Genomic DNA, 25,389 nt, shown 5'->3' with positions numbered 1-25,389 from the left:
ACACACAAATAAAAACATCCTTATGTCAATAATATGTTCGTGTGTCGTTTGTGAATTTGACCACCACCACAGTGTTCATGCTGTAGTGATTTTGTGATTTACTGTAAAATTACAAAATCAAAATTAAAAGGAATATGTAAGAAAAGCACAGATAAGTTGTTTTTGTCATATACCTTTAAAAACAAGACCTACTTTTATTACAAGGGGAGCACCTCTAGTAATTCTCAGATTGTTAAAGTGTAGGGTAAGCCAGTGAAACAAACGAACAGGGCTGATAAAACAGAACAGAGAGCTGGGTGTTAGTCAAAGACACTTTAATGTTTACGGAATACCTTTAGGATTTCAGTATATATTTATTCTCGTTTTTTTTTTTTTCCTCGTGGGTTTGGGGGGCGGTCGTGGGGAAAGGAGGGGGAGCGTGTGTGTTACTGTCGAGGAACTGCTTTCTCAGCAGCCACAAAGACCATTACAGCACTGGCGGGTCATCCTGGTATCGGGCCTTGCTGTAGCCTACCTGACTGGTGACCTTCTAGGAAAGCTTGAAGCGGAGCTGCCAGCCTGCATGCATCAGTCCCAACACGACCCCTTCCACGCCCAAGTGACTCTTGCTTCCCAGAGTCTGTCTGCGCTTTGCCACTGGCTGAGGAGGTTCACTTTGGACAATACAGTCTACACCAAATGAGCAGGTAGGACTCCCCTCCTGCCTCTATGCATCGGTCCTGCCAATCCCCAGAAGCAGGGAGTAGACTGGTCCTCCCAAGAGGGTCCTTGCACCCCGCGTCTGCTTCCTCGCTACTGCCAGCATACCCTCCTTTTCAGCTCTAAAAGCCACAGAGTAACTGCACGGCTGTCAGTCTTTGTGTTCTGGGCCTGCTTTCTCCACTCACATGTTCTCCTAAAACTGCTAAAATAAGCTTTTGGAGCTTAGGCGTGTAAGACCTCAAGACCTGGCTCTTTGACAGACCGGAGCTGCCCAGAGCGGTTTGAGACCCTCACGGGTGAGTAGCATGCTTCAAAATTCCCTGATTGATTGATTGAAGATATTCTATCGTTGTCTGTGGCAGTGCTAGAGAGTGAAGTGATCTCCTGGGGTGCAGTTACGACAGTGGCACAGACTAGAACAAGCAGTACAACCTTTAACACCTTCCTGGATAACTAGAGGCAGCTGTGACCCGAGGAGCACCCTTTGTGCCTCCCACATCCAGTATCAGAGGGTACTTGTTGTTCCATAAACCTTCAGGATGGCCCCGTAACTCCGCCAAGTCTTGGGGACAGTACCTTGAAATACCAGAGGCCCCCTGTGCTTTTTACTTACTCTTCCAAGGCTGGCTGAAAATTAAGCGAGGACAGTTTAATCTCCGTGTCTGGATCGTAGGTCGATCCTCCTTTAGTCGCTGCTCTGATCTTGCCCCGCAATTCCCTCTGTGAGATAATTTGAGACCAAATTATTTCATATATTCCAGGAGGGCCGCAAAATTGAAATGTTTCCTTCATGAAATGTAACTGGGGACCTCTCCTGTTAGAAGTGAGATCTACTCAGGTGAATCAGCAGAATACCTGGCTTCGACATCCCACCCTTTAATTACAGGTGTACGTTCTTTCTAGTGGGGTCTGTTTCACCCCCGGTGTGCCCATCAGTCACAGTTCAGTGTTACTGAACCCGTGCCTCCACTACCTTGTCCTGCCATGCAGCCCAGGCCATGAGTGCCCAAACACCCATTCTGCTGATCCTCCCGAAGAATGGTGTGAAAGTGGTGCAGTCATTAAAACATCTGTCTCTTCAGCTCATTAGCCATTCTGGCCCATAAGCGAATAAAATAATAAATTTCATATAAAACCACTGCAAACCTAGACACTATATATTGCAAAATAGATCCCTGCGGCAAACAGCCAGTCTCGTCCACACTGACGGGGCTGGTGCGAGAACACAGGACACGTCATTAATGTGCAGGCAGAAACTGGGGGAAATATATAACACGCCAGAAAACTCGCACTCCACAGTTCTGGTTTCCAGGTAGTTTATTTCGTCACTGAAAAAACAAATGTTAAATTGATGGTATAGTCAGGGCCACTGGAATTATGTGGCAAGGGAGGGCCAAATTATGCGGCAGGGTTGAGTAAATTATGTGTTAAGAAAAGGCAAATTATGCAGCATAATGTGACACATTTTATGATAGTATTACTTCATTATTTTGTCATTTTTACACTTGTTAACACTGTCTGGGCATTGGTTGTACCTCATTTTAACACTCCCATATATCAATAGTCAACCAGTAAACCTTTACAAACACCCTTCCACTGCGTGACAATGTGTGTTGCTGCGTTTTCAGTAACTTTTGAACCGTTTGAGATAGAAACAACTTTTTTGTTAAAATCTGCAGATTATACAGCAGGTGATGGATTATGTGGCAACTGTTGTTAATCTATAATTATATGAAAATCGCTGCGGCCGCATAACAGCATAATTCCAGTGTCCCTGGCTATAGTTCGGTGAGACTCTAAGAGCTTAATTTGTTTAAAAAAAAACAGAAATTCATTGCAAAAAGCGACGGTTAAAGTGACGTTTTAGTTAGGTTCTGGAATGAGATACGAGCTCATTTAAAAAACTCAAATACGTCTCTAATGGTTTAGTGAACTATCAATAATTTGTGCCACCATCATAAGTGCATATGTCTTCACTTATTGCATTACTCATGACTTGTCTGTCCTAGTTTCTGGCTAGACCCTGCATCCAATCCGCATCAGGATTTGGATTCAGTGATAAGGCTTCGGCAAGGCCTTATGCTCAACCCTCCCCAAACATTGACAGCACACAATCTTCAGCCGTACGTAGGGCAAGTTTGACATAGAGTTTAATGCACCCATCTGTCCACAAGTGGTCACTATCCACCATGCATAGACTTTGGACATACAAAGTAGAGGTTGTCTGCAAGATCTGGTGTCACACCAGACCCTGCAACCAACATACAAATGAGGGTTGGGCGGTGGTGTTGCCCTATGGTCAAACCTGTGCCCATCCGTCAATGTGTGACTAACACCTGCCGTGCATGGCCTTTGGCCTTGCACAGCAGGAGGTTAGCAGCAGGGCCTTGCCTATGGCCAAGTCCTATGCCCACTTCTCCATGACTACCTAACACTCCACGTGATTCACAAATCCTATGCTGAATTTGTGAATTCTGAAATAAAGTATTCGGTGCACTACAGCTGCGTTTGGCCAATGGCCATGATCCACCGGGTTACCAGCTAGAGATACTCACAAACCACATACTCACCTGAGCCCATTAAACACGCATACACATGAGCTAGAAAAGTACCGCTGGGGTCAATTTGTTGTACTAATACCTGTAAGATAAATTTACCTTATCATTTCTTACCAAACCTTTCTGACCAAATGTACTTTCCTCTGGTCAATGGACCTTTTAGTTAACTTTTTTAGGTAAAAATTGACATAGAATAGAATCTTTGAATAACCACAGACTCAGTAGAGTTATAAATGTTTATCTAGTTAAAATCATGTGAGCCAAGAACCCAAATACAATTCGTACACCGTTTCTCCAAGGAAGAAAATCAGATTTAAGTCAGAATAATCGTTAGACAATGTTATTACGATGACAGTACGTGAATAGGGAGAAACAGAGAGAGCAATATAATGACATACTACACAGAATTATAGTTACCTAGGATGGTGTGGAAACCAACCCCTCGACCAAGGAGCTGGAAAGGGTCCCCTGGTACAGATCAGGTGACAAAGGTTCAGGACAGGATAGATGACCTCTTCTAGATACAACGCCTGTGTCGCACCCCTCTCTGACACTATCTTCCTCCTCGATTCTTCCGCGATCTTCTTTTACTATGTGCCTCCTCGATTCTTCCACGATCTTCTTCTAATTAATCTGGGTTTAGGCTCGAAGTCTGCAATTCGAGTCTTCTTCAGCAATTGTTCAGTTCTTGGGACAGCATCTCGTCTCTCAGCATCTCTGCAGTATGAGTCGCAACTAACTAACTAAACTACCTCAATTATACCCTTCTAATGGCATGTACCACCCCTAAATGTTTCAAATTTATGAAACTCCTAACTCTGATTGGACAGGAAAGGGGGATGATCATCACACCATGCTAAGTTTTAATACCTTTCTTTAGTCTATTGTTCAGTGTTTCCGCCCCTTAACTTTATTTTCCAAAGCATTATATCCCACCCGCATTTCACATTTTTATCTATAATAGTATACTTTTAATAATTTTCTCATATATCAGTCAGGAAGACAACTTCTTTCCCAGCACAGGTAGTGATCGTGGCCTTGGCTGAAGTTCAAGTACATCATCATGGTTCCTGGCGGGTTACAAGTGCGCAGGCGTTGGGTATCACGTGATACATAGACTTTAGTATTTCTCTGAGGCCCAAATACGAACTAGATAGAAAGAGTGAAAGAAACATGTTAGAAATCAAAATAAAATGATTTCACTGTATACCACCTATCTCTACCCTAATCCCATTTACTTATAAAAATCTTTCGCATTTTGATAAAGTTGCAGGGTTTAGTTTCAGCAAAAGCATACACTTTAACATGTGAATTTCATGCGGCCATCTTAAAAGCGATTGCGCAGCTGCAAAGATTTCCCTATAAGCAAAGACTTGTCATTACTACGTAGATGTAGTTGACGCATGCGCAGTACAGAATTCTGTATTAGCAGCCATTTTGAGTCACACTAGGGTTACTTGTTAGTACGACACATGCAAGCTTCCCCTAAACTTAAATGTGTGAACTGTAATGCACGTTAGTATTCACAAACACAACTATTACGGTATTACGAGTTATTTGAGAAGATTGCATCCGAGCAAGTCTCTTTTATACGAGTCCTTGCTCCATCAGCCACATGTGGTGGTTGGCTTCACTTCAGGCTGGACTCTTTCTATGGAAGCAGGACTAAGGCTGATTTGCATATGGTTAGTCCTATCTGAGGTGACATGGTAGACAGAAGAAAATGGCCCGGATTGCAGCTCAGAGCAATTATCAGTGATTGGGATTAATGCAAGCAATCCATCCAACACTTTTTTTTTCCTCAGTGCGATGTCGGATATGCCCAAACATAGATCCCATGCTCACTATGCCACAGTATTCAAGCACCACCCCACTGGCAAGGCCTAAATAGGCTGAAACCAGTCTTGTGTTCCTCTCTTGAAGGAACCTGTCCTGGCAGTTCAAACTGGACTGTTCCTACTGGAGCAGAACTAAAGATAATTGCATTTGGCTGGTTTGTGTCTGAGGTGGCATGGTCAGCATAAAAACAACAGAGCCCAGAGTTATTACATGCGGCTGAGATTAATTCAAGCAATACATCCTTCACTTTTTTGTTTTACCATTGATGTTATGTCAAAGGAATAATGTGGTGGGAATATAGTACCACGTAAGCATACCCAGCTGGCAGTGTGCTAGAGCAGCGTTTCCCAAAAATGTGGGTCAAGACGATTTTTGCTGGGTCAGAAAAGTCCAAGCAATAATTAAAGATACCTTTAAATTCTGTGTTTATCTTGTCACGTTTGCCTTTGCTTCAAATACAGAGGCCCAATGTCAGGCAATGTCTTCTGAAAAATTACTGCTTATTCTTTTAACATGGGATTGGTATTTACTTTTCTTTCTCTGACTGCAAAGTGAGAGGAGTTTTTATAGAGTGAATTATGTGACAATCTTGCTGGAGTACAGGGAGTGTGAACGGTAAAGCTGTATGATGTCTTTTTTTTGCAACTCATAACAAAATGTCTATGCAAAGTTAGCGGCCATTTCATTGAAATATGTGTTGTCTGTAAATGACAATGCTCTACCACACAATACTTTAGTTACATTAAAAATCGTCCATCATGTAAATGAACATAGGTGGGTTGCGAATGTTTGTTCTAAAAAGTGGCTCATGATTCTAAAAAGTTTGGGAACCACCGTACTAGAGAATAATGCCCTCGGTGCAGTGCGTGAATATTTGACGTCGCTGGGAGGACTTTGTAGTCAGCCAGCACCTACATCGGCGGGGACCTCTAAACTCTAGAAGGCCTATATCTCGCCCGCCCACTCAGCATCTGTGTAATATTTCATCCTTTTAGCTCTACAAGCGGCCCCCTATCACCACCGCACTTATTTAGACTGCAGTGCTTGAAATGGATATGCAGATGGGTAGGTGATCACTATTATAGAGCACCTATTTGCTCCTCGGATGTGTCAGTACTGCCCTATTGAAATTGTACTCCACCCTTATTGAGAAGTGCAGTTATTTCCCCTTTTCAAAAAAAAAGAAATGCAGGTACTTGGTGACTGACAGTATGTGCCCTTTTAAAGCAGCTAAGCTGCGTGCCTGTAAGGTCTGCAGGGGTCGCCCTCTCACCTCTGTATAAACGGTTTGCCTGTAAGCTGTGCACACTGCCCTCGCCCTTAGCTTGTTTGAGTTGTATTCTTGCGAGGTGTGTGTGACCCTCTCCCTCCCTCTGTGCCGGAGGCCTATTCACGTAAGCTCTGCAGAGAGCTGTCCCTATGGCTGAAGAAGTGATGCCTCGAGCAAGACACACAAGTCAGTAATTCAACCCCCGCATCTGTGTAGCTAACTCTTGGGGGCAATGCTGGGCATGCTGTAAACTGTGTCTGTGCCTAGAGGAGGCAGTAGGGTAGACGGGCACTGGCGCAGACGGTTCTGATTTGCCATTAAAATCTATTTTTCCGTGTCAGCGTTCTTGGCGGAATAGTTTAAAAACCACCGACTGCTTCAGAGTTCCTCTCCCTCGGAGCATAAACACATTCCAACCACATTACTAAATAACCGCCCTCGGCGTGAGCTCGCAGCCCCTTAAAGGTGCAGGTCACAGCTGCAGCCCGGCAAGGATAGAAGCCCAGGCTGCGTCACGGTGAGCGTCGTTGAGGAGCGGAGCTGCGTCAGGAACGTGTGGAATGTGAAAAGTACTCCCTCTCAGCAACTTCCTGTTTCTGTTATGGTTTTGTGTGTTATCACCTAAGACTTTAGTCAACACTGAAACACATCCCTCATAAGCCGTACAATAAACCGACACTGTTTTATTAATACCGTACACCTAAGCTTGCCAGGAACATGACGACGTGTTTTATTCATTCAGCCACAGTACAATGCGGAAAGTTGAAGTCTGCTTTTCAAAATAATTTTAAATCTGCACACTTTGGACGTGTCAATACTGTGAACAGAGACGTGGGATGTGGGGCTGGAGATAGAACAGGACATTTACTCGTTAATCTTGAGCATTTAAAAAAATGAATAAATGACAGCGGAGGGCTATAGAAGAGTCAATCACATGTCCGAGTGTCACAACGCTACCCTAGCCCTACTGGCCTTTTCAAGTTGCTGGCTTGGAATATAATCAGATATTAAATTTGTAGGTAGCTTTTAAAACTGTATACGTCGAATCTACGGTATCTTGGCATCGGGGCTAACAGCGACACAAAGGGAGGAATGTGCGGTTTCTGGCGTTCACTGAAGAAGGAAACAAAAATCATGTGTATCTATCTTAGTAATATACATTGGTGCAGAACCCCGTGAGTGACTGGTTGAGGCCAGAAATGTTGCAATGTTTACAGTGCTCAGAGCGTGCCCAGTCACCATGGCACTGGCCACCGCAGGCTCCTGGATGTCCTGATATAGAAGGCTGCATGCAGGAAGTTTACTTTTCCAACATCATACTGCAGCGCTGGGTCCTGAAAGTTCACGCGCAGGTTTTGTGCCCACAGCGCCAAGGAATAACTCGCATCATTGTCGTCCGGGGGACGATTGGTGTTTACACCGAGCCTGCACTTTAGGCCGGCAGCCGCATTTGAAGGTTTTTGTTGTGTCCCATGGGAATTCGCTCTAGATGCTTCTATCGTGTCCCATCTCTGGAGAAATCTTACCCTCAGAGATGTGTTAAGTATTCCACTCTAGTGAAACCTTACTTAGAGTATTGTGTCGCGGTTAAGTGAGGGTTCATCTGCAGTATTGTGTCACTTATTAATCAGAAGTTGCCTCTTGGTTTACCTCCAAGTTTACTGTAGTTACACCCGTTTTACAGCTGTGACGCATAAGAGCTGGACTCTGATGTGGAGGGACACCCTAAGTGCACCCTCCATGCACGAGTGACTACTCTTCGTTCTACCCAGGCAGCATAATCCATGGGTAGGTAACAGGCCTTTTTTAACTGTATGCACGCAGACTACTGCAAAGAATACACAACCACATGTATCTCCGGATCCTTTGCCTTCATGACTTCTCGGATAGTCACGGAGAACTTCAGAGCATGTGTGCAGTGGGGACGGACAGGTTTCACATGCGCCTGGATGGACAGGTTTCACATGAGCCTGGATGGGCGAATGGTGAAGCCCATTGGATATCGAAGATGGTCGTTGGTTAGTATCTCTCACCAGTGTGAAGCCTTCACATGCACTTTTATCCCTCTAAAATGTTATCTCTGTGGGTGTGGGTACCCAGCTTGACTTGTTTGAGGTAGCCACAGCTTCATTGCCAAAGTAAAATTTACACCCCCTTCATGATGAAGAGCTGCCTTTTTTTTTTAGAACTGTCTGGAGCCATTCCACCTTCTACCGGAACCAGTCGATTTGGTTTTAGCAGGGCTGACAAGACCACAGGATCTCTACAAGAGGCGATCATACCTGGACCATGCCCCTCCAGGGTTGGAGGAGCCCATGACGAATTGAAAGTTGTAGATCACTTGGGAGGACAGGTGCAGTCAGTATAGCCGTAATAGTTTCTAATTGATGAAGGAGGAGCTGCACACTAGCGTTGGAGAGAGAAAACGCCAGAAGTGGGGACTGCTGCTGGTGTCACCACTTCCCCCCCAGACTGAGTTTAAGTCTGGACGCAACCTGTCAAGTCACCTCTCTAGACCTGTGGAAGGAGGGAGACCTGCTTGACAGCCCTTCCAAGCGGAGCTGCTAAAAGAGCCTTTGGGGAGCAACCGTGTCAGACTGAGCCCGCGTTAAAAAGAGATGTGTTAGCTCTGCATAGCAAAGAAAACCCTGAGAATGGGAACATCCTTGTCCAGGAGATGCTCTATAAACTTCAGTTATCAGGAAGAAAGCTAGGGCTTTTAGCCCTATGGCCGTAGGATTTAGGGACCTTTTTGTTAGGAACTGTGTTGCTTCTCAGCCACGTGTAATAGTAGAAAAAAACACTCATGCACATAAAGGGAAATGCTACTTACCAGTATGCATCTGTTCTTGGCATGTAGAGCTGCAGATCTACACACTGTGCATAGATCGCCATCTGGTGTTGGGCCCGGATGTTTGCAGTTGTTTTTCCTGTTGGAAAGTCTTTGGAAATCACGAGGTATGTGACTCCTCCTTTGGATCATATTGCGCATGGGCTTCGGCTCCATCCTCAGATTGTTTTTCGCCAGCGGGGAAATGATGGAGCGTAGTAATAAGAAGTGAAGATGCCCATGTGTGCTATATCTAAATAAGATAAACTGGAACACCTAAAGGTAGCCGGGTGGGCGTGTGTAGGTCTGCAGCTCTACATGCCAAGAACAGATGCATACTGGTAAGTAGCATTTCCCGTTCGAGGCATATGAGCTGCAGATTACTCACTGTGCATAGCTTATATAGCAGTACTCGCTCCTAGCGGCGACCACCAGTATCTGTTGCAGTCGTTTGAAACAATGTTTTGAGTACAGCCTGGCCCACACTAGCTTGTTGCTTAGTTTGCACATCTACACAATAGTGTTTGGTGAAAGTGTGCGGTGTAGACCATGTAGCTGCTCTGCAGATATCATCTAAGGGAATGTTCCCTAAAAATGCCATGGAAGCGCCTATCTTACGTGTAGAGTGGGCTTTAGGGGGAACAGTGAGCATACGTTTGGCTTTGTGGTAGTAAATCTGTATGCATTTGACAATCCACCTAGCTATCCCAGATTTGGAGATGGGGTTGCCTTTGTGTGGTGGTGAGAAAGACATGAACAGTTGTTTGGTCTTACGAAAGGGTTGTTTTCTCTCGATGTAGTAGAGTAAGGCTCGTTTGACATCTAGTTTGTGGAGAGCTCTTTCTGCAATGGTCTGTGGTTGCGAGAAGAATACGGGCAGTTCCACAGATTGGTTTAGGTGAAAGGGAGAAATGACTTTAGGGAGGAATTTTGGATTAGTGCGGAGAACAACCTTGTTATGGTGCATTTGCAGAAAGGGTTCTTGAATGGTGAGTGCTTGTATCTCACTGACCCTTCTGACGGAAGTAATGGCTACAAGAAAAGCAGTTTTCCATGTTAGGAATTGAAGTTCACCTTTGTGTAGAGGTTCAAAGGGAGGCCCCATTAGTCTTGTGAGAACGATGTTTAGGTTCCACACAGGTGAGGATGGCACTCTGGGGGGAATTATTCTTTTGAGGCCTTCCATGAAGGCTTTTATGGCAGGTACTCTAAAGATTGATAGATGTTGCCTGTTTTGTAGATAAGCTGCTATGGCCGCAAGGTGCAGTCTAATATACGTGTAGGCTAGGTTGCATCTTTGTAGTGTAGTAAATAGCCTATGATGTGTTGAATGGACACATCTAGGGGATTGAAGTTATTGTTGTGACAATAGATCACGAAACGTTTCCACTTGGCTGCGTAGCAAGCTCTAGTGTTGGTCGTCTAGCTTCTCTAATGACGTTCATACAGTCAGGGGGAAGATTAAGATAACCGAATTCTAGGATTTCAGGAGCCGGATCGCAAGGTTGAGTTGAGCTGGGTCCGGGTGCCTGATCTCTCCATGGTTCTGGGTTAAGAGGCATGGAGCCAGGTGTAACTTTTGGTGCGGTACTACAGATAGTTCCAGCAGTGTGGTGTACCAAGGTTGTCTGGCCCAAGTTGGAGCTACTAGGATGAGAGTGAGGGAGTGTTGCTGTAGTTTGCGCACCACTAATGTAATGAGTGGGGGAGGCAGAAAGGCGTACGCAAATCTGCCTGACAAGTTCATCCATATCACATTGCCTTTGGACAATGGGTGTGGATACCTGGCGGCGAAGCTTGGGCATTTGGCGTTTTCGTGGGTGGCGAAGAGGTCTATCTGTGGATGCCCCCACATTTGAAAGTAGGGGTGAAGAACTTGTGGATGGAGTTCCCACTCGTGGATCTGTTGTGTTTGTCTGCTCAGCAGATCGGCCATAGTGTTTTGGACTCCTGGGACATGTTGGGCTAGGAGAAAGATCTTTTGGGGTATGGCCCATCTCCATATGCTCTGTGCTAGCTGAGAGAGCTGCGGAGAGTGTGTGCCGCCTTGTTTCTGTATATAATACATGGCTGTCATGTTGTCTGTGCGGACTAGGACGGCCTTGCCTGAGACATGTGTTTGAAAGGCCTTTAGGGCTAAGAATATGGCTAGTAACTCCAGATAGTTGACGTGGAGTAACTTTTGTTGAGGTGTCCACTTGCCCTGCATGGTGTGATTTAGTAGGTGAGCTCCCCAGCCGGAGAGCGATGCGTCCGCTGTTAGTACTATCTGAGGAATCGGCTCCAGGAATGGTCGCCCTTTGGAAAGGTTTTTGGTGGTCCACTACTGCAGAGAGCGATGGGCACGACCATCTACCAACACCAGATCTGTCAATTGACCCTGGTTCCATTGGTGCGCTAAGCTCTCTTGGAGAGGACACATCTGGAGTCTTGCGTGAGGTACTATGAATATGCAGGAGGCTATCATTCCTATAAGTTGCATGAACACTCGAGCTGGAAAAGAGTGTTCCAGTTGAAATTTGGCGCGTAGAGTCTGAATGCTTGCTATCCTGGCAGGACTGGGATAGGCTAGCGCTTTTGAGGTGTCTATGGTGGCACCGAGGTATTGTTTTACGTGGGATGGTTGCAGATGGGACTTTGCGTGGTTTACTGTGAAGCCCAGTAGTTGGATAGTGGCGTGAGTGTGTTGTACACACTGGTTGTATGAGCTGGCTTTTATGAGCCAGTCGTCTAGGTATGGAAAGACGTGGATGTGTTGTCTTCGCAGGTGTGCTGCCACTACCGCTATGCACTTGGTAAACACCCGTGGTGCTGTGTTGACTCCGAATTGGAGTACTTTGAATTGATAGTGTTGACCTTCCACTACAAATCTGAGAAACTTCCTGTGAGCGTGGTGAACGGGAATGTGGAAATAGGCGTCCTTGAGGTTTAGGGTGGCAAGGAAGTCGTTCTGGGAGAGTAGGGGAAGTACCTGCTGGAGTGTGACCATGTGGAAATGGTCTGAGTGTATGTACTGGTTTAGGGGTCTGAGGTCTAGGATGGGCCTTAGACTGCCGTCCCTTTTCGGTATGAGCAAATATAGGGAGTAAACTCCCATGTTTTGTTGGTGGGCAGGAACTGGTTCTATTGCACTCTTTTGTAGGAGGGAGATGACCTCCTGCTTTAGAAGTGACAAATGTTCCTGTGACATTGGGCGCGGTTTGGGTGGAATGTTTGGGGGGGTAGATGTTAGTTCGAGGCAGTAGCCTGACCGAATTATCTGTGTTACCCATCTGTCTGAGGTGATGGTAGTCCAGACAGGAAGGAAATTGTGGAGTCTGCCCCCGACCGGAGTGGGATGGTCTGGGGGGAGTGTCGGGAAGTCATTGGGCGGGGGTGGAGGCAGAGCGGGAGGTGTTAGTTGTGCCTCTGCCTTTATTATTGTTACCCCTGTAGCCGCCTCTCTGGTAACCCCTAGTGAAGGTGGATTGGGTAGGGGCGTTATAGGAAGTCGAGGCGCTGTCGGAGGAGTAGCCTCTGGAGTTGATTCTAAAGGAAGAGCGGCGAACGGAGCGCCTGGGAGCTTGCGACTGCAAGGCTCCCATAGATTTTGCCGTGTCGGTGTCCTTTTGCATTTTTTCAAGGGCAATGTCGACATTGGGGCCAAACCGATGTTGCTCGTCAAAGGGGTGGTTGAGGATGGAACTCTGCACCTCGGGTTTGAGCCCTGAAATTCGTAGCCAGGCATGCCTACGCAGGAGGACGCTGGTGTTAATTGCCCTAGAGGCGGTGTCAGCTACAACGAGGGCGCAACGAATGGAGGTGTTGGTGATGATTTTGCCCTCCTGGATTAGCTCGTTGGCCCTATTCCTGTATTTGTCAGGGAGGTGTTGCATTATGGCTTCCAGTTCATCATAATGTGCCCTGTAATATCTTGCTAAAAGCGCTTGGGTGTTTGCAATGCGCCATGTGTTGGTAGCCTGTGATGCAGTTCGCTTGCCAGAGGCGTCCAGGAGTTTGGACTCCTTATTGGGTGGTGGAGCCTCGCCTGGTGCCTGGGAGTTTGCACGCTTCCTCGCATTGGAGACTACTAGGGAGTCTAGTGGTGTGGGGCCTCTGATGTAGGTGGGGTCTGTTGGGGCGGCCTTATAATTTTTTTCATTGCGAGGGTTTATGACCCTGGCACAGACCGGGTCTTTAAAGAACTCCGGTGCGTGCTTAATAACCCCTTTAAGCATGGGCAGAATGGAAGTGGCCCTCTGTGTAGTGTCAAAAGTATCTAGGAGGAAGTCCTCCTCCTCGGGGTCTGTATGGAGATCAACTCCGTGGTAGTGTGCAGCCTTATGGAGCAGTTGGTTAAACCCCATTGTGTCTTCAGGGGGGGACGGTCTTGAAGGGTAAAGGTCGTTCTGCGGGACGTTAGGGACGTCTGGGATGTTTTAGTCGTCCCATGGGTCTGGGGAGCCTGTAGGAGTGGGGTCCCCTGTGGGCTGGTTATCCGGCCCGTCCGCTTTGTCGTCGTAGACGTCGTCATCATCCTCATCAGGAGAGGGTGTGGGAGAATGATGAGGTGGGGGAGGCGGAGGCGGAGGAGAAGGAGGTGGAGGAGGGGGTGAAGGCAGTCTCAAAGGGGAGGTAACAAAGTCTCTTCTCTTTGGAGGTGTAACTGGGGCAGGCTTGTCCAGTGGTCACTTTTTGATGCTGGGCATCAAATGTCCAGTTTTAGGGTCCTTGACAAGTGTCGGAGCCGTAGGTTTCTTAGGCTTGGACTCTGCATCGGTTCACTGTTTTGAACCGTGGGGCTTCGAAATGTCTGTTTGTTTCCTCGGTTCCGAGATGACTTTCGGCTTCGAGGTGTGGGTTTCGAGGGCCTTTGGTTTTTTGCTCAGCTCCGGGGATGGTGTCGGTACTGAGGAGCTAGAGCCAGTCTTCGGCACCGAGTGCTTCGGTGTGGAGCTCGGCGCGGAGGAGGAGGCCGTCTTCTTTTTCGGTGCTGGTGCCGAGGAGTGTTTCTCGGCACCGACGCCAGGCTGGCTTGAGCCCGAGCCGCCGGAAGGCTTGATGGGCTTCTTAACAGGGCCCGAAGGTGAGGTATGGGAAGCAGTGTCTTTGGTCGTGCCTAGGCCCGAGGGCGAAGGCGTGACCGAAGCCTTTTTCGATGTCGTCGAGGGTGGGCGGTGGGGGTCGATGTTAGTACTCACGCCCCTCTGTGCCGAAGTGATGTCCTCGACATCGGAGTCGTCAGCTTCGGAGGCGCTGACGAGGCCCTCTTCGGTGTGCTGCTCTTCCGGAACATCGACACCTTCTCCGAAGATGTCGTCGGGGATCGAAGTCGACGAGTGAGCCGTTGTTCTCCTCGATCGTCGGTCCCGAATAGTCTTCTTCGAACAGAAGGATTTGCAAGCCGGACAGTCTCTTGCCTCATGTTGTCATGTAGATCGGTGTGGGGAAACTTCGACCCACATTGAGGAAATTTTTTGAATGGCGTCCTTTCCATCAGCCAGGACAGGAGGCCAGGTTGGCCCGAAGGCCTTCGTCGACGACCGGAATCGAAGACTTCGAATGATGAGAGTCGCGTGGAGATCGCGATCAAAACAATACCGCGGAAAGGGAAAAGATTGCGCGACGATCAGAAGAACTGAAACGGTTCGGAACCGGAGCGCGAAGAACACATCCGAGCCCGATGGCGGAAAAAAACAATCTGAGGATGGAGCCGAAGACAATGCGCAATATGATTCAAAGGAGGAGTCACATACCTCGTGACTTCCAAAGACTTTCCAACAGGAAAAACAACTGCAAACATCCAGGCCCAACACCAGATGGCGATCTATGCACAGTGTGTAATCTGCAGCTCATATGCCTCAAACATATTGAAATGCTTTTTTGACAATGACAAAGTGAACATCATTGTAAGATGGTATCATCCTGGGAGGTTTTAATGTTCTTGCATTTGGCTATCATGACACAGTTCTGCTCTTATCATTGTGGTGACATCCTGATGAATCTAATAGGCCTGACTTTTGATAACTACATCCCATTATATTGTGTTCAGCACAGGTGGGGGAGGTAAATTATTGTGATTTTATGGTTCAGGGTATTCTGGGATGCACACTAGTAGAGGGTGTCACCATAGGTATTTCCACCTGTCATTTTGTATATATTTTTAAATTAATGTGTACTGCTGAGTAGTATGTGAGTAATAAAGTACTTTTCCTTCTACTTTTTGTAAGTGAAAAACGGTGGGAGTGCAAACATTTGCGCAGCGGGTGCTTAACTCACTCAGCTTGCTTAAAGAAGAGCAACAAATGGGCATCCCAGCAATATCTCTGACAGCCTCTGTATCTTTTATTTGTTTCATCCCCAGCAGATTCAAGATCTCGAAGATCATTGTGGTGGGGGATCTGTCGGTTGGGAAGACATGTCTAATCAACAGGTACGTACAGGTGGGTAAGAAGAACTGGTGGATATTCAGTTAGGGTCTGCAAAGTCTTCTACGGTCTGCAGCATGTTTCGGGCATGATTCCTGTGTTCGCGGTTTGAGGATATGGCCGATGCTGGTGATGGGGCTTTTCAAAGATACTAAGAAACAATATAGATCGAGGCCCTTCTGTTTTTCCTATTTTCCATTTCAGTTGGAACATTATAATCCCAGTGAATCCTTCAGCTCTTTGTTCTCACACTATCATTACTATAGATCATTTCTAAGCCCTTTTGAATTTTTGTACTGATTTTCCCCCACCCGCTCTCCAGGAGGGCATTATGATGTATTTACATGAGAAGAATTTCTTCCATTTTCTCCTGAGCTATCCCTCCGAAGGCTTCTTGTACAACCTTCTTTTGCAATATAGTTTCCTTCTTGATCTTATTCGTACCATACAGATATCTATCTCTTCATCATCTAATCTCCTTACACCACGAGATTTTATAATGTCTCTGACTAATGTCCTCCCCTGGTCTTCTGTATTCACACCATTATTGTATTTACAGTCTAGATCGTCACAGGGAATGAGCAGCTGTAAGCCGCTCTGTAATGGGCAATCACTAACATCTTTACTCATTTATATCCTGGCTGGGAGAAGGCATCAAAAGGGAAGGGACTCCAAATATTCTTCAAACCCACATTCCCAATAATCACTCTGTGGGTAATTTTACACGTTAGTAACGTCTGCCTGACCAGAATAATATGTTTGGCAATAAATGTATTTGATTGCGTTTTTAAAATGGTACAGAACTCAGCTGCAATGTTTAAATAAGTGTAAACATATTTAAACAATGCCAGTTTAATAGATTCATTGTAAAATATTTTGAGGAGGGGCCCCAAAGATTTTTTTTTACACGGGGGTAGGCGAGGGGCGGCATTAACATGTTTGAAGACCTCTGGTCTAGACCCTTCTGGAGATGTGGTCTCCAGAAGGGCATAGTGTTGTCCAGATGTGACCTCCATAACTGGCCACAATGATTCTGCTGTATCTTTCAGAACTTGAAACAGTATTTCAGATTAGGTAGATTCATAAACGGACACAAAACTACAGATTTTGTTTCTGTAACTGGACACTATACTCCAGATTAAGCATCCAGAACTGGGCACAAAACTCCAGATGTGGTCTCCAGAGACGGGCATGACTGCAGTTGTGGCCTAGCCAGTCGTACAAAGTGTTAACACAACTTTGACAACATAACGTTTGCAAAACCGGACACCTCCAAGATCCCTCTCCTGTGGGATTATCTTCTCCTCCACCCATCTTGAAGTCCTCCCCAGGTCTTTATTGCCCCACATTTATAGCTGTGTACCTGACTGAAATGAGTTTGGCATTGACAGGTGACATGATAGACCTGCTGAGTTCCAAAGAATAATCTGGCCACTTTATGGTGGCTGGACTCTCCTGTGGGTCCATTAATTGACTTATAAAGGAGAAAGCAGGGATCACCAGTACTGCCACCCCCGCTCTTACCCGTGGGGCAGCAAAAGCAGGGACCTCGGATGCAACTCAGTGTGTCCGGTCTTGGTCCCCATGGTGCATGGCGGCAGTGGCAGTGGCTTCAGCTGTTGTGTCCCTGTGCTGCGAACAGGAGGCCATTCACCTGGCCTTTAGAGTTCTCTTAGCTTGAGTGGTCTCTGAGTCAACTTCTCCTTGAGCAAGACATGGCAGGCACAGTCCCTGGCATTGCTAGCCACCAGATGCAGTGCTCGTTGGTGCAGCCTCTCTTTGCGGGTCCCTCAGTGCATCAAGGTAGTCCTTCTTCCGAGTCAGTCAAGATCTGAGTTCTGGGTGCCAGGAGTGCCCTATTTATCTTCAGAAAATGCGCAAAGTTTAGGATACAGTTGGTAGCCAATGGGCTACCATGATCCCCCTCTCCTGAGACCACTTCCTAGGAAGTGTGGCTTATGGCTATCCCAGGGTGCACCATTCTGCCCAATCTCAAGATGGCGAGACCCCTCTCTTGACACTTGGAGCTCCCAGGCCCACCCTAGATGTGTGGCTACCAAGAGGCACATGCCCCTGGGAAAAATATTTTGACAACTGGCTTCTCCTCGCCTTTCCCCAGTGCCAGCCCGTCTGCCTAAACAATAGAGTGCCCCTCCCAAGTGTTAACTATTTGCCCATCAAAGGCAGCTTCTCCTTTGAAGTTCGCCGTTTGGGCTAACACCTCCCTCCTGCAGGAAGCCACGCAGGTAACACCTCTCTCCCATGCAAGCCTATATTGTGTCCTTTCTTGGGAGTCATTAGCATGGCTTCCCAGGAGGGCAGAAAGCTGTCTGCAGGACATGCCCTCTGTACATTGTAGGAAGCTGGAATTTTGTTGCAGTTGTCTTCCCCGCTTTTTGCCCCATTTTTGACTACTAGATGCTGGTTTTCAACTCTATGCACTGAGGCCTGCTAACCAGACCTCAGTGCCAGTGCCCTTTCCCCCAAAACAAGTTAAAGTCTAATTGTAACCCAATTGACATGAAATTAAGCATCCCTGTAGGTCCCTAGTAAATGATACCCCTGGTACCTAAGGCATGGGTACTAAAGAGGTTCTCTAAGGGTTGCAGCATATCTTATGCCACCCTAAGGGATCAACACACAAATTGCACTCAGACTGCTATTGCAGGCAGCGCGACATGGTGCAAACCATATTTGAAAACATGTCATGGCACAAAAATCGTTGCATGTAATATATGTAAGTCACCCCTACAGCAGCCCTTGTATCCCTAAGGCTGTGTGCATTATATTACATGTGAGGGCATATCTGCATGAGCAGATATGACCCTGTGCTGTCTCGTTCAATTACTAGATGGTACAATTGAACAGGGAAGCCATCTTTAAGTATGTGTACTGGGCACTTGTCATTATGAGTTTCCCAGCAACATGATGGCTTTACCTTAACCTATGGTGTTTGTTATCAAAACACCTTGTCTTAATAAACCTGTACTGTTGCCAGTACTAGATTTATTATTAGAGGCACCTGGAGGGAACCTTAGAGGTGGCCCCTGAAATCTTACTACTCTTCGAGTGTGCTGGCTGACTGGACATTTCCAACCTGTCACTTCAGACACGTTTCTAACCCCCTGCAGGTGAGAGCCCACGCTCCCAGGAGGTCAGGAACCATACCTCCAGCAGGATGGCTAGTGAATCTGCTCACCAAAGCCAGATACTTTAAAGCCTCTGCTGGATATGCTACCCCGGCTTCCCACAGACTTAGGCAATGCGACCCCCTGCCGTGAGCCCATTTGGAACCAGGACAGTCGGGAAATTAAATAGTCGGGAGTTAAGTTGCACTACCAGGCTGAACACACCCCCACGGCGGACAGCCTGAAGTGGAAAGCCAAGAAAGGATTTTGCTTTCTTGGCTGTGGTGAAATTAGGAACTCTGGGACAGGGTGAAGTCCACTCCTCACAGGAAGTGGTCATCTAGCGTGTGTAATGACCCCAGGGGTAAGTAGCCCATTGCTTACTACCCTACACTCCCCTGAACGCCCCATAAATTGAGCATTTAGGTGGCCCCCTGACACCAACAAAACAGATCAAGTGAAGACTACTGGGGACCGAGGAAGGTGAAAAAAGACACACGAGCGAGAACAGAGGACCTGCACTGTAGATTTATGGCAAATCCTGCCAGTCTGCTTATGCTTTGCCAATCGCAGAGGCCGACTTCACAAAGAGCTGGACACCCTCCCCAAACCCTTGAAGGACCGTCCAGCACCTCAACAAGCCGGAAAGATTTCCCTTGAAGTGAAGGAGGAACTTCCCTGCACCAGCAGCAGGCACCATTTGCAGCTGCCCGGTACAGCATTCTGATGACCCCTGGGCCTACAGTGTAAGTGGCACCGCAGCAAAAGGTCTTCATGCTCCAGGAGGTCAGATCCATCTTCCCACAAAGTTTGGAGACACCAGGACCCCTGGGACCCACCCTGCATCAATACCCTGGGTACCAGAGCAGTTGCTGCAACCAAGGCTTGTTGCGTGTCCAGTCCGGACACCACTGACGCCGACACCAACCTACCATCGAGGGACATCAGGATCCACAAAGCCAGCACCGAGAGTGACCGTTCTGTACTGTTTGCTCCCCTTCTCCAGGTTTCCAACATAGAGTGCGAGCCTCTCACAAAACACCTATGCACCCGTGCCCTATAGCCAGAGTCAACTGAAACCGACAGTGCCCCTGTGCCCTAGAGACCCTCAAGAAGTGAGCCTCCAGTTAGGTCTGCAGAATTGGTCCCCCAGACCTTGCTTGCAGCCTCTTTTTACAGGTACCGTTTCCCATTGACGTACGGGTAGCATTTAAGGCTACCATCACGACCAGCAGCTCTCCACCGGGACACACCAGGTGCTATGGGATTGAACTGCTGGTGGTTTCTTGGATCTTGGCCCATACTCGCCTTAAGTGCAGAAGAACAGCCTTGTAAGCAGATTGTAAGTGACCCTAGGCCAGAGGACTTCAAACTTTTGGGTGCCGAGACCCCCCTTGCAGCATTTTCAGGCGTAAGGACCCCCTCCTGACAAACATTTCTAAACCTGTAGGCAGGGCTTCTGGAATTACGAGGCAGGTGAGGACCAAATTACACGACAGGCTTGACTAAATTGTGTGGGAAGAAAATGTAAATAATGTTATGTAATGCCGCGTTATTTTGGGCTAGAATTGCTTCATTATTTTGAAATTTTTTTGCACACAGTAAGACTGAGGAAAGATTCCACCCCATCAGTACCAGTTTATAACTAAAATACAGCAATTAACATCAGAAAGATGTCTAGTCAACCTTTGTGATGGGCCTTCCACTCTGCAGGAATACGTGCTGCCACATTAGAAGCTCACCTGGCCCGGGCCGGGAGCAGCAGGGGTCCATTAAAACCCTGGCGGTCTTGTGTAGAGTTAAGCAATTTACCCATGTCGCTTTCCTCTCACCCCTCCCTTCCATCCCTCTCTCCTCTCCTCTCCCAATCCCAATCCCTCTCTCACTTTGCAGGCCATTTTCTTTAACCCCTTTTTACAACTTCTGAACTCTCCCCATTCAACTTCTCACTTCACCCTTAATCACCTCTTGCCATTCTGTCTTTTCACTGCCCTCATCTCTAACAGTTTCTCACATTTATCTCATGGCCTCTCCGGCCCCGTCACCTCCCAGGCCCATCTGCACTTCTCATTCACCTCATTTTCTGTTATTTCTGATATTTATATGTGTTGATCATTTTCATTGCTTAATTTTACTCGCAATAAAGTGTCACTCATAATCGTTGAAATGTCACTCATAATGACACTGAAATTATGAAAATGTCACACATGGCAATCTGAAACCTTGGCAGCTATGCCCCCAGCAGCCCCCGTTTTCCAGCCTCCAGGGGCCCCATCAGCGCTGTAGCGCACACGGGCAGCACTACACTCTCTCGCCGGCGTTAGTTGCACCAGTGAGTTGCCTCATAACAGTCCTACTTCATAAATTGTACATTTACTGCTGTAGTATGAGAATGCATTTCATGAAAAGGAATATAAAGTAGGGTTGCCAAAAGAAAAATGCCAGCCATGTGTTTAAAGGGGGAACAACCTTTACAACGCAACTTTTACAACGCACTACCTTTACAACGCATTTTTTACAACGCATAATCCATTACAACGCATGACATTACAACGCATGACACTACAACGCATTTTTAAAAACTACCTTTACAACGCATTCCATTACAACGCATACTACCATTACAACGCATAATATTACACTACACTATCCAACACTTACCCTACTGTTGCACCCCCTGGAGTTAGAATAGTAATTTTTACCCCTATACTATCCAACACTTACCCTACTGTTGCACCCCCTGGAGTTAGAATAGTAATTTTTACCCCTATACTATCCAACACTTACCCTACTGTTGCACCCCCTGGAGTTAGAATAGTAATTTTTACCCCTATACTATCCAACACTTACCCTACTGTTGCACCCCCTGGAGTTAGAATAGTAATTTTTACCCCTATACTATCCAACACTTACCCTACTGTTGCACCCCCTGGAGTTAGAATAGTAATTTTTACCCCTATACTATCCAACACTTACCCTACTGTTGCACCCCCTGGAGTTAGAATAGTAATTTTTACCCCTATACTATCCAACACTTACCCTACTGTTGCACCCCCTGGAGTTAGAATAGTAATTTTTACCCCTATACTATCCAACACTTACCCTACTGTTGCACCCCCTGGAGTTAGAATAGTAATTTTTACCCCTATACTATCCAACACTTACCCTACTGATGCACCCCCTGGAGTTAGAATAGTAATTTTTACCCCTATACTATCCAACACTTACCCCACTGTTGCACCCCCTGGAGTTAGAATAGTAATTTTTACCCCTATACTATCCAACACTTACCCTACTGTTGCACCCCCTGGAGTTAGAATAGTAATTTTTACCCCTATACTATCCAACACTTACCCTACTGTTGCACCCCCTGGAGTTTGAAAAGTAACTTTTACCCCTATACTATCTAATACTTACCTTAAATGCAATTTAATATTATGCGTTGTAATGGTATGCGTTGTAAAGGTATTATGCGTTGTAATGGAAATGCGTTGTAAAGGTAGTTTTTAAAAATGCGTTGTAGTGTCATGCGTTGTAATGTCATGCGTTGTAATGGATTATGCGTTGTAAAAATGCGTTGTAAGTGCATGCGTTGTAAAAGTGTGCGTTGTAACGTCATACATCCGTTTAAAGAGCCTGGAAAGACCTCGTCTTGGCACTAAATAGGGTTATAAATAAAAAAGTATGTAATCATTTGTAATGTGACTTTTCTGTCTTTGTTCCCTTTAATTATCAGTCATGGATCTCATCATTCAGGCAGCCCCAGAAGACAATTAAAGTGCATTCTATTTATATTTGCTGTTAGAGGTAGGCACAGATAAGTCCTGAAAATACAGCTTTAGGTGACTGCTTATTTTTGTTGGTGGGGCAAAGTGGTAGGTGGTGGGCCGGGCCGCTGGGGGGGGGCCTCATTGTGCTTTGCAGGGGGGCCCCCTCAAGTTTCGTTACGCCACTGGGCCGAGCACTGGGGCGCCGGTGCCAAATCAAAGTCAGCTTGCTTACCACTAACCGCTCAGATGAGCCATAGCATAACAGCAAGAAAAATAAAATGTTTCCACAGATGAGAGCCTACAAGTGTTTTCCTTTGAACCCGTTTCCCTCGAAATCAAGGACCCTCGCGTGATGAAGGAGATGTACAGCAGTGGGTGTTGCAGTGATACACCTAGCAAGCCGTGGGCATCGACCTGCCCATTCAGTTTGTCACACACACACTAAGTGCAACGCCCTGTGTGGACAGTGAAAACGGGGCTTTCCTATCTTTCACTGCCACCTCTTCTCCCAACGCGTCCCCCTTTTGGTGGCATCCTTGATCTGGCAGTGTTGATTTTGGACAGCAAGGCTTCAGTCAGCCCCTCGGGTGAGTACGGGAAAACATTTATTGTTATATGCAATAAAAATCACCATCATTCCCGCAGCTACCAAGAGCCCTGTAATGATGGAGATGCGTGCTTTAACTGAGTAAACTGAAAACGTCAGATCGCAGAGTGTAATATTCACGGCATGGAGTATTGACCGCTCCACCGACCCAGAAAGCACTCTGGTAGTGGTTACCTGTCGCGCCTTACTCCAGTCCTGCTCAGTCCTATTTGACTTATGGCAGATTTGAATGTGACATCATCCAGCTAAATGGAGCGAGTTGCACCTAATGCAGACCAAAATAATAATAATCTTAAAATGCACATACGGAATCTAATGAATGCACTGCTTCCTCCCATGTGTAAATGCGACCAGACCGTTGTGCTAACCTGCGCTTCACATTACTGCGGGGACAGCCTCAGTAACCAGTTTACAAAAGGTATGTAAACATGCAAATGGTCTTTAACGACCTGTGAAAAACTCAGGCGTGCTGGGCTGTGCTGGAGATAAGACTGCAGACACAGCCCAGAGCCCACAGCAGCTCGAGCTGAGACACACTACGGGTGAGGAGGGGGGCTGAATCCTTTGTTGTCCGATCGGCCTGGGCAGAAGTGTGACCGGGTATGCGCGACCCCCTTTCCATCACTTCACGGCCCCCCTGGGGGTCGCGCCCCACACTTTGAAGACCCCTGCCCTAGGCAGTGAATGTTTCTTCCATAGGATAACATTACCGCTTTCGAGGCTCATGCCTCAAATTTGACTGCTGTCATTTTCTACTATAAAATTTGATAATGTCTAAAGTACTTATCTAATTATGAAGATCTTCGTGTCTAAAATTATATAGCAATATGTTATTTTTCTAAATTGGTCCAGAGTTTCTTCTTGAGTGTGTGTTTTATTTATTGACTGTGTAACAACCAATGCTTAACACCACCCTCAGATAAGCCTAAACTGCTCGCCCATACTACCACAAAAGAGTGCATTTGAGATTTTTAATTTAAGCCATGTAAACCAATAAGGGTCGTCTGGACTTTCTACATAGTGTACCTCATTTTGGTACACTACATAAAAATCCAGCTTCCTACATACATCAGTAAACGGGCACTGGAAACCTTGGGCAACAAACGTCTCAACTTCTAAAGGGCCACTTTTCCCACCAGTGACATTAAATTCGATTCAACTATTAAATTGGATATAATGCACTGATTCTATTGATACCAAACAGAACCAACCTTAGTAATCCCATTCAGATTTAGCAGGGCTGGGCTGCTAGCCTGCAACTCTGTACTGGCCAACAGGGCTACTAGCCTTCCCACAGTAAACGCAACAAATTAGGGTTTTTACTGCTTGAACATGTAAAAGGTATATGTTCCCCTTTTTTATATACAGCACCCTGCCTTAGGGCTCATTAGGCCTTTTATAGGGGTGACTTAATACATTAAAAAGGGGGGTTTGGGCTTTGTAATGTCAAAGTCGAGTTAGCAGTTTCAAATTGTCCTTCCAGTCTATAGTTTCAGAAGGGGAACCATGTTTTGCCTTGTCCTACTCGAAGGTGGCACAACAAGTGCTTAAGTCCCTGGGGGACACTCTTACCTACAGGCCCTGGGTAAATACCATATACTACAGACTTACAAGTAAGTCAGGCTATGGCAATTGGGGACAAGCCATTAAAACATGCACCATTTTAAGGGTCAGAGCACATGCACAGAGTCCTGTTTAGCAGGGCTCTGGTGTTTCAGAGCTGTTACACCAGTTCCTAATAGTCAAAATGGGGGCAAAAAGATGGGGTAAACCTGCACAACGCCTGTTTTCTTACACATGTCCTTCTCTAGTCAGAGATACATGCCACAGACCGGCTGGTTATTGATGCTGCTAGGTTTGATTATGGTATGCCAATACCTTACTGAAGGGTGTGTCTTAAGTTTAAGATAGCATGCCTGATCTTACAAGCAGTCCAGCCGGTAATCTGAACATAGTTAGGTGAAATCTGGGAAGGAACACAGAATGCCCAAAGAGTTGATATCTTTAGGTTGGTGCTTCTGAGATTCAGGTTGTCCAGCACCATGAATCATTCCTGTTCAGGCATGACAACAGTGGTGCAATGATATCGAAGTCCTCGCCTGCCTTTTAAAAGTTTTGAATAACATTGACGCAGTTTTCTATATTTGTTCTCTAATCCTCAGGTCTTTTGTATTTTAATCATTATTGGCTGTTTGTAATGCTAATTGTCTAGGTCGTTTTTGGTTGCATTTACTGTCAACTTAATGTGTTTTCTGTTTTGGACAGCGCTGTAATTCAT

General features: G+C 46.4%; 1 protein-coding gene across 3 annotated transcripts in view; it reads left to right on the top strand.

The window, feature by feature from the left end:
- Positions 1–25,389, top strand: part of RAB34 (RAB34, member RAS oncogene family) — a 189,507-nt gene that overhangs the window by 41,010 nt on the left and 123,108 nt on the right. For 2 of the 3 annotated variants that reach the window (XM_085649133.1, XM_085649134.1), the window contains exon 4: positions 15,543–15,611. In XM_085649133.1, coding sequence (XP_085505259.1) covers positions 15,543–15,611 — 69 coding nt within the window. The remainder of the gene's footprint in view (positions 1–15,542; positions 15,612–25,389) is intronic. The other variant, XM_085649135.1, reaches the window with a different exon arrangement.

Source organism: Triturus cristatus, chromosome 3_2, assembly GCF_964204655.1.
Source record: "Triturus cristatus chromosome 3_2, aTriCri1.1, whole genome shotgun sequence".
Lineage (NCBI taxonomy): Eukaryota > Metazoa > Chordata > Amphibia > Caudata > Salamandridae > Triturus > Triturus cristatus.
The sequence above is the reverse complement of the archived record's forward strand: the minus strand, read 5'-3'. Positions and strand labels throughout refer to the sequence as shown.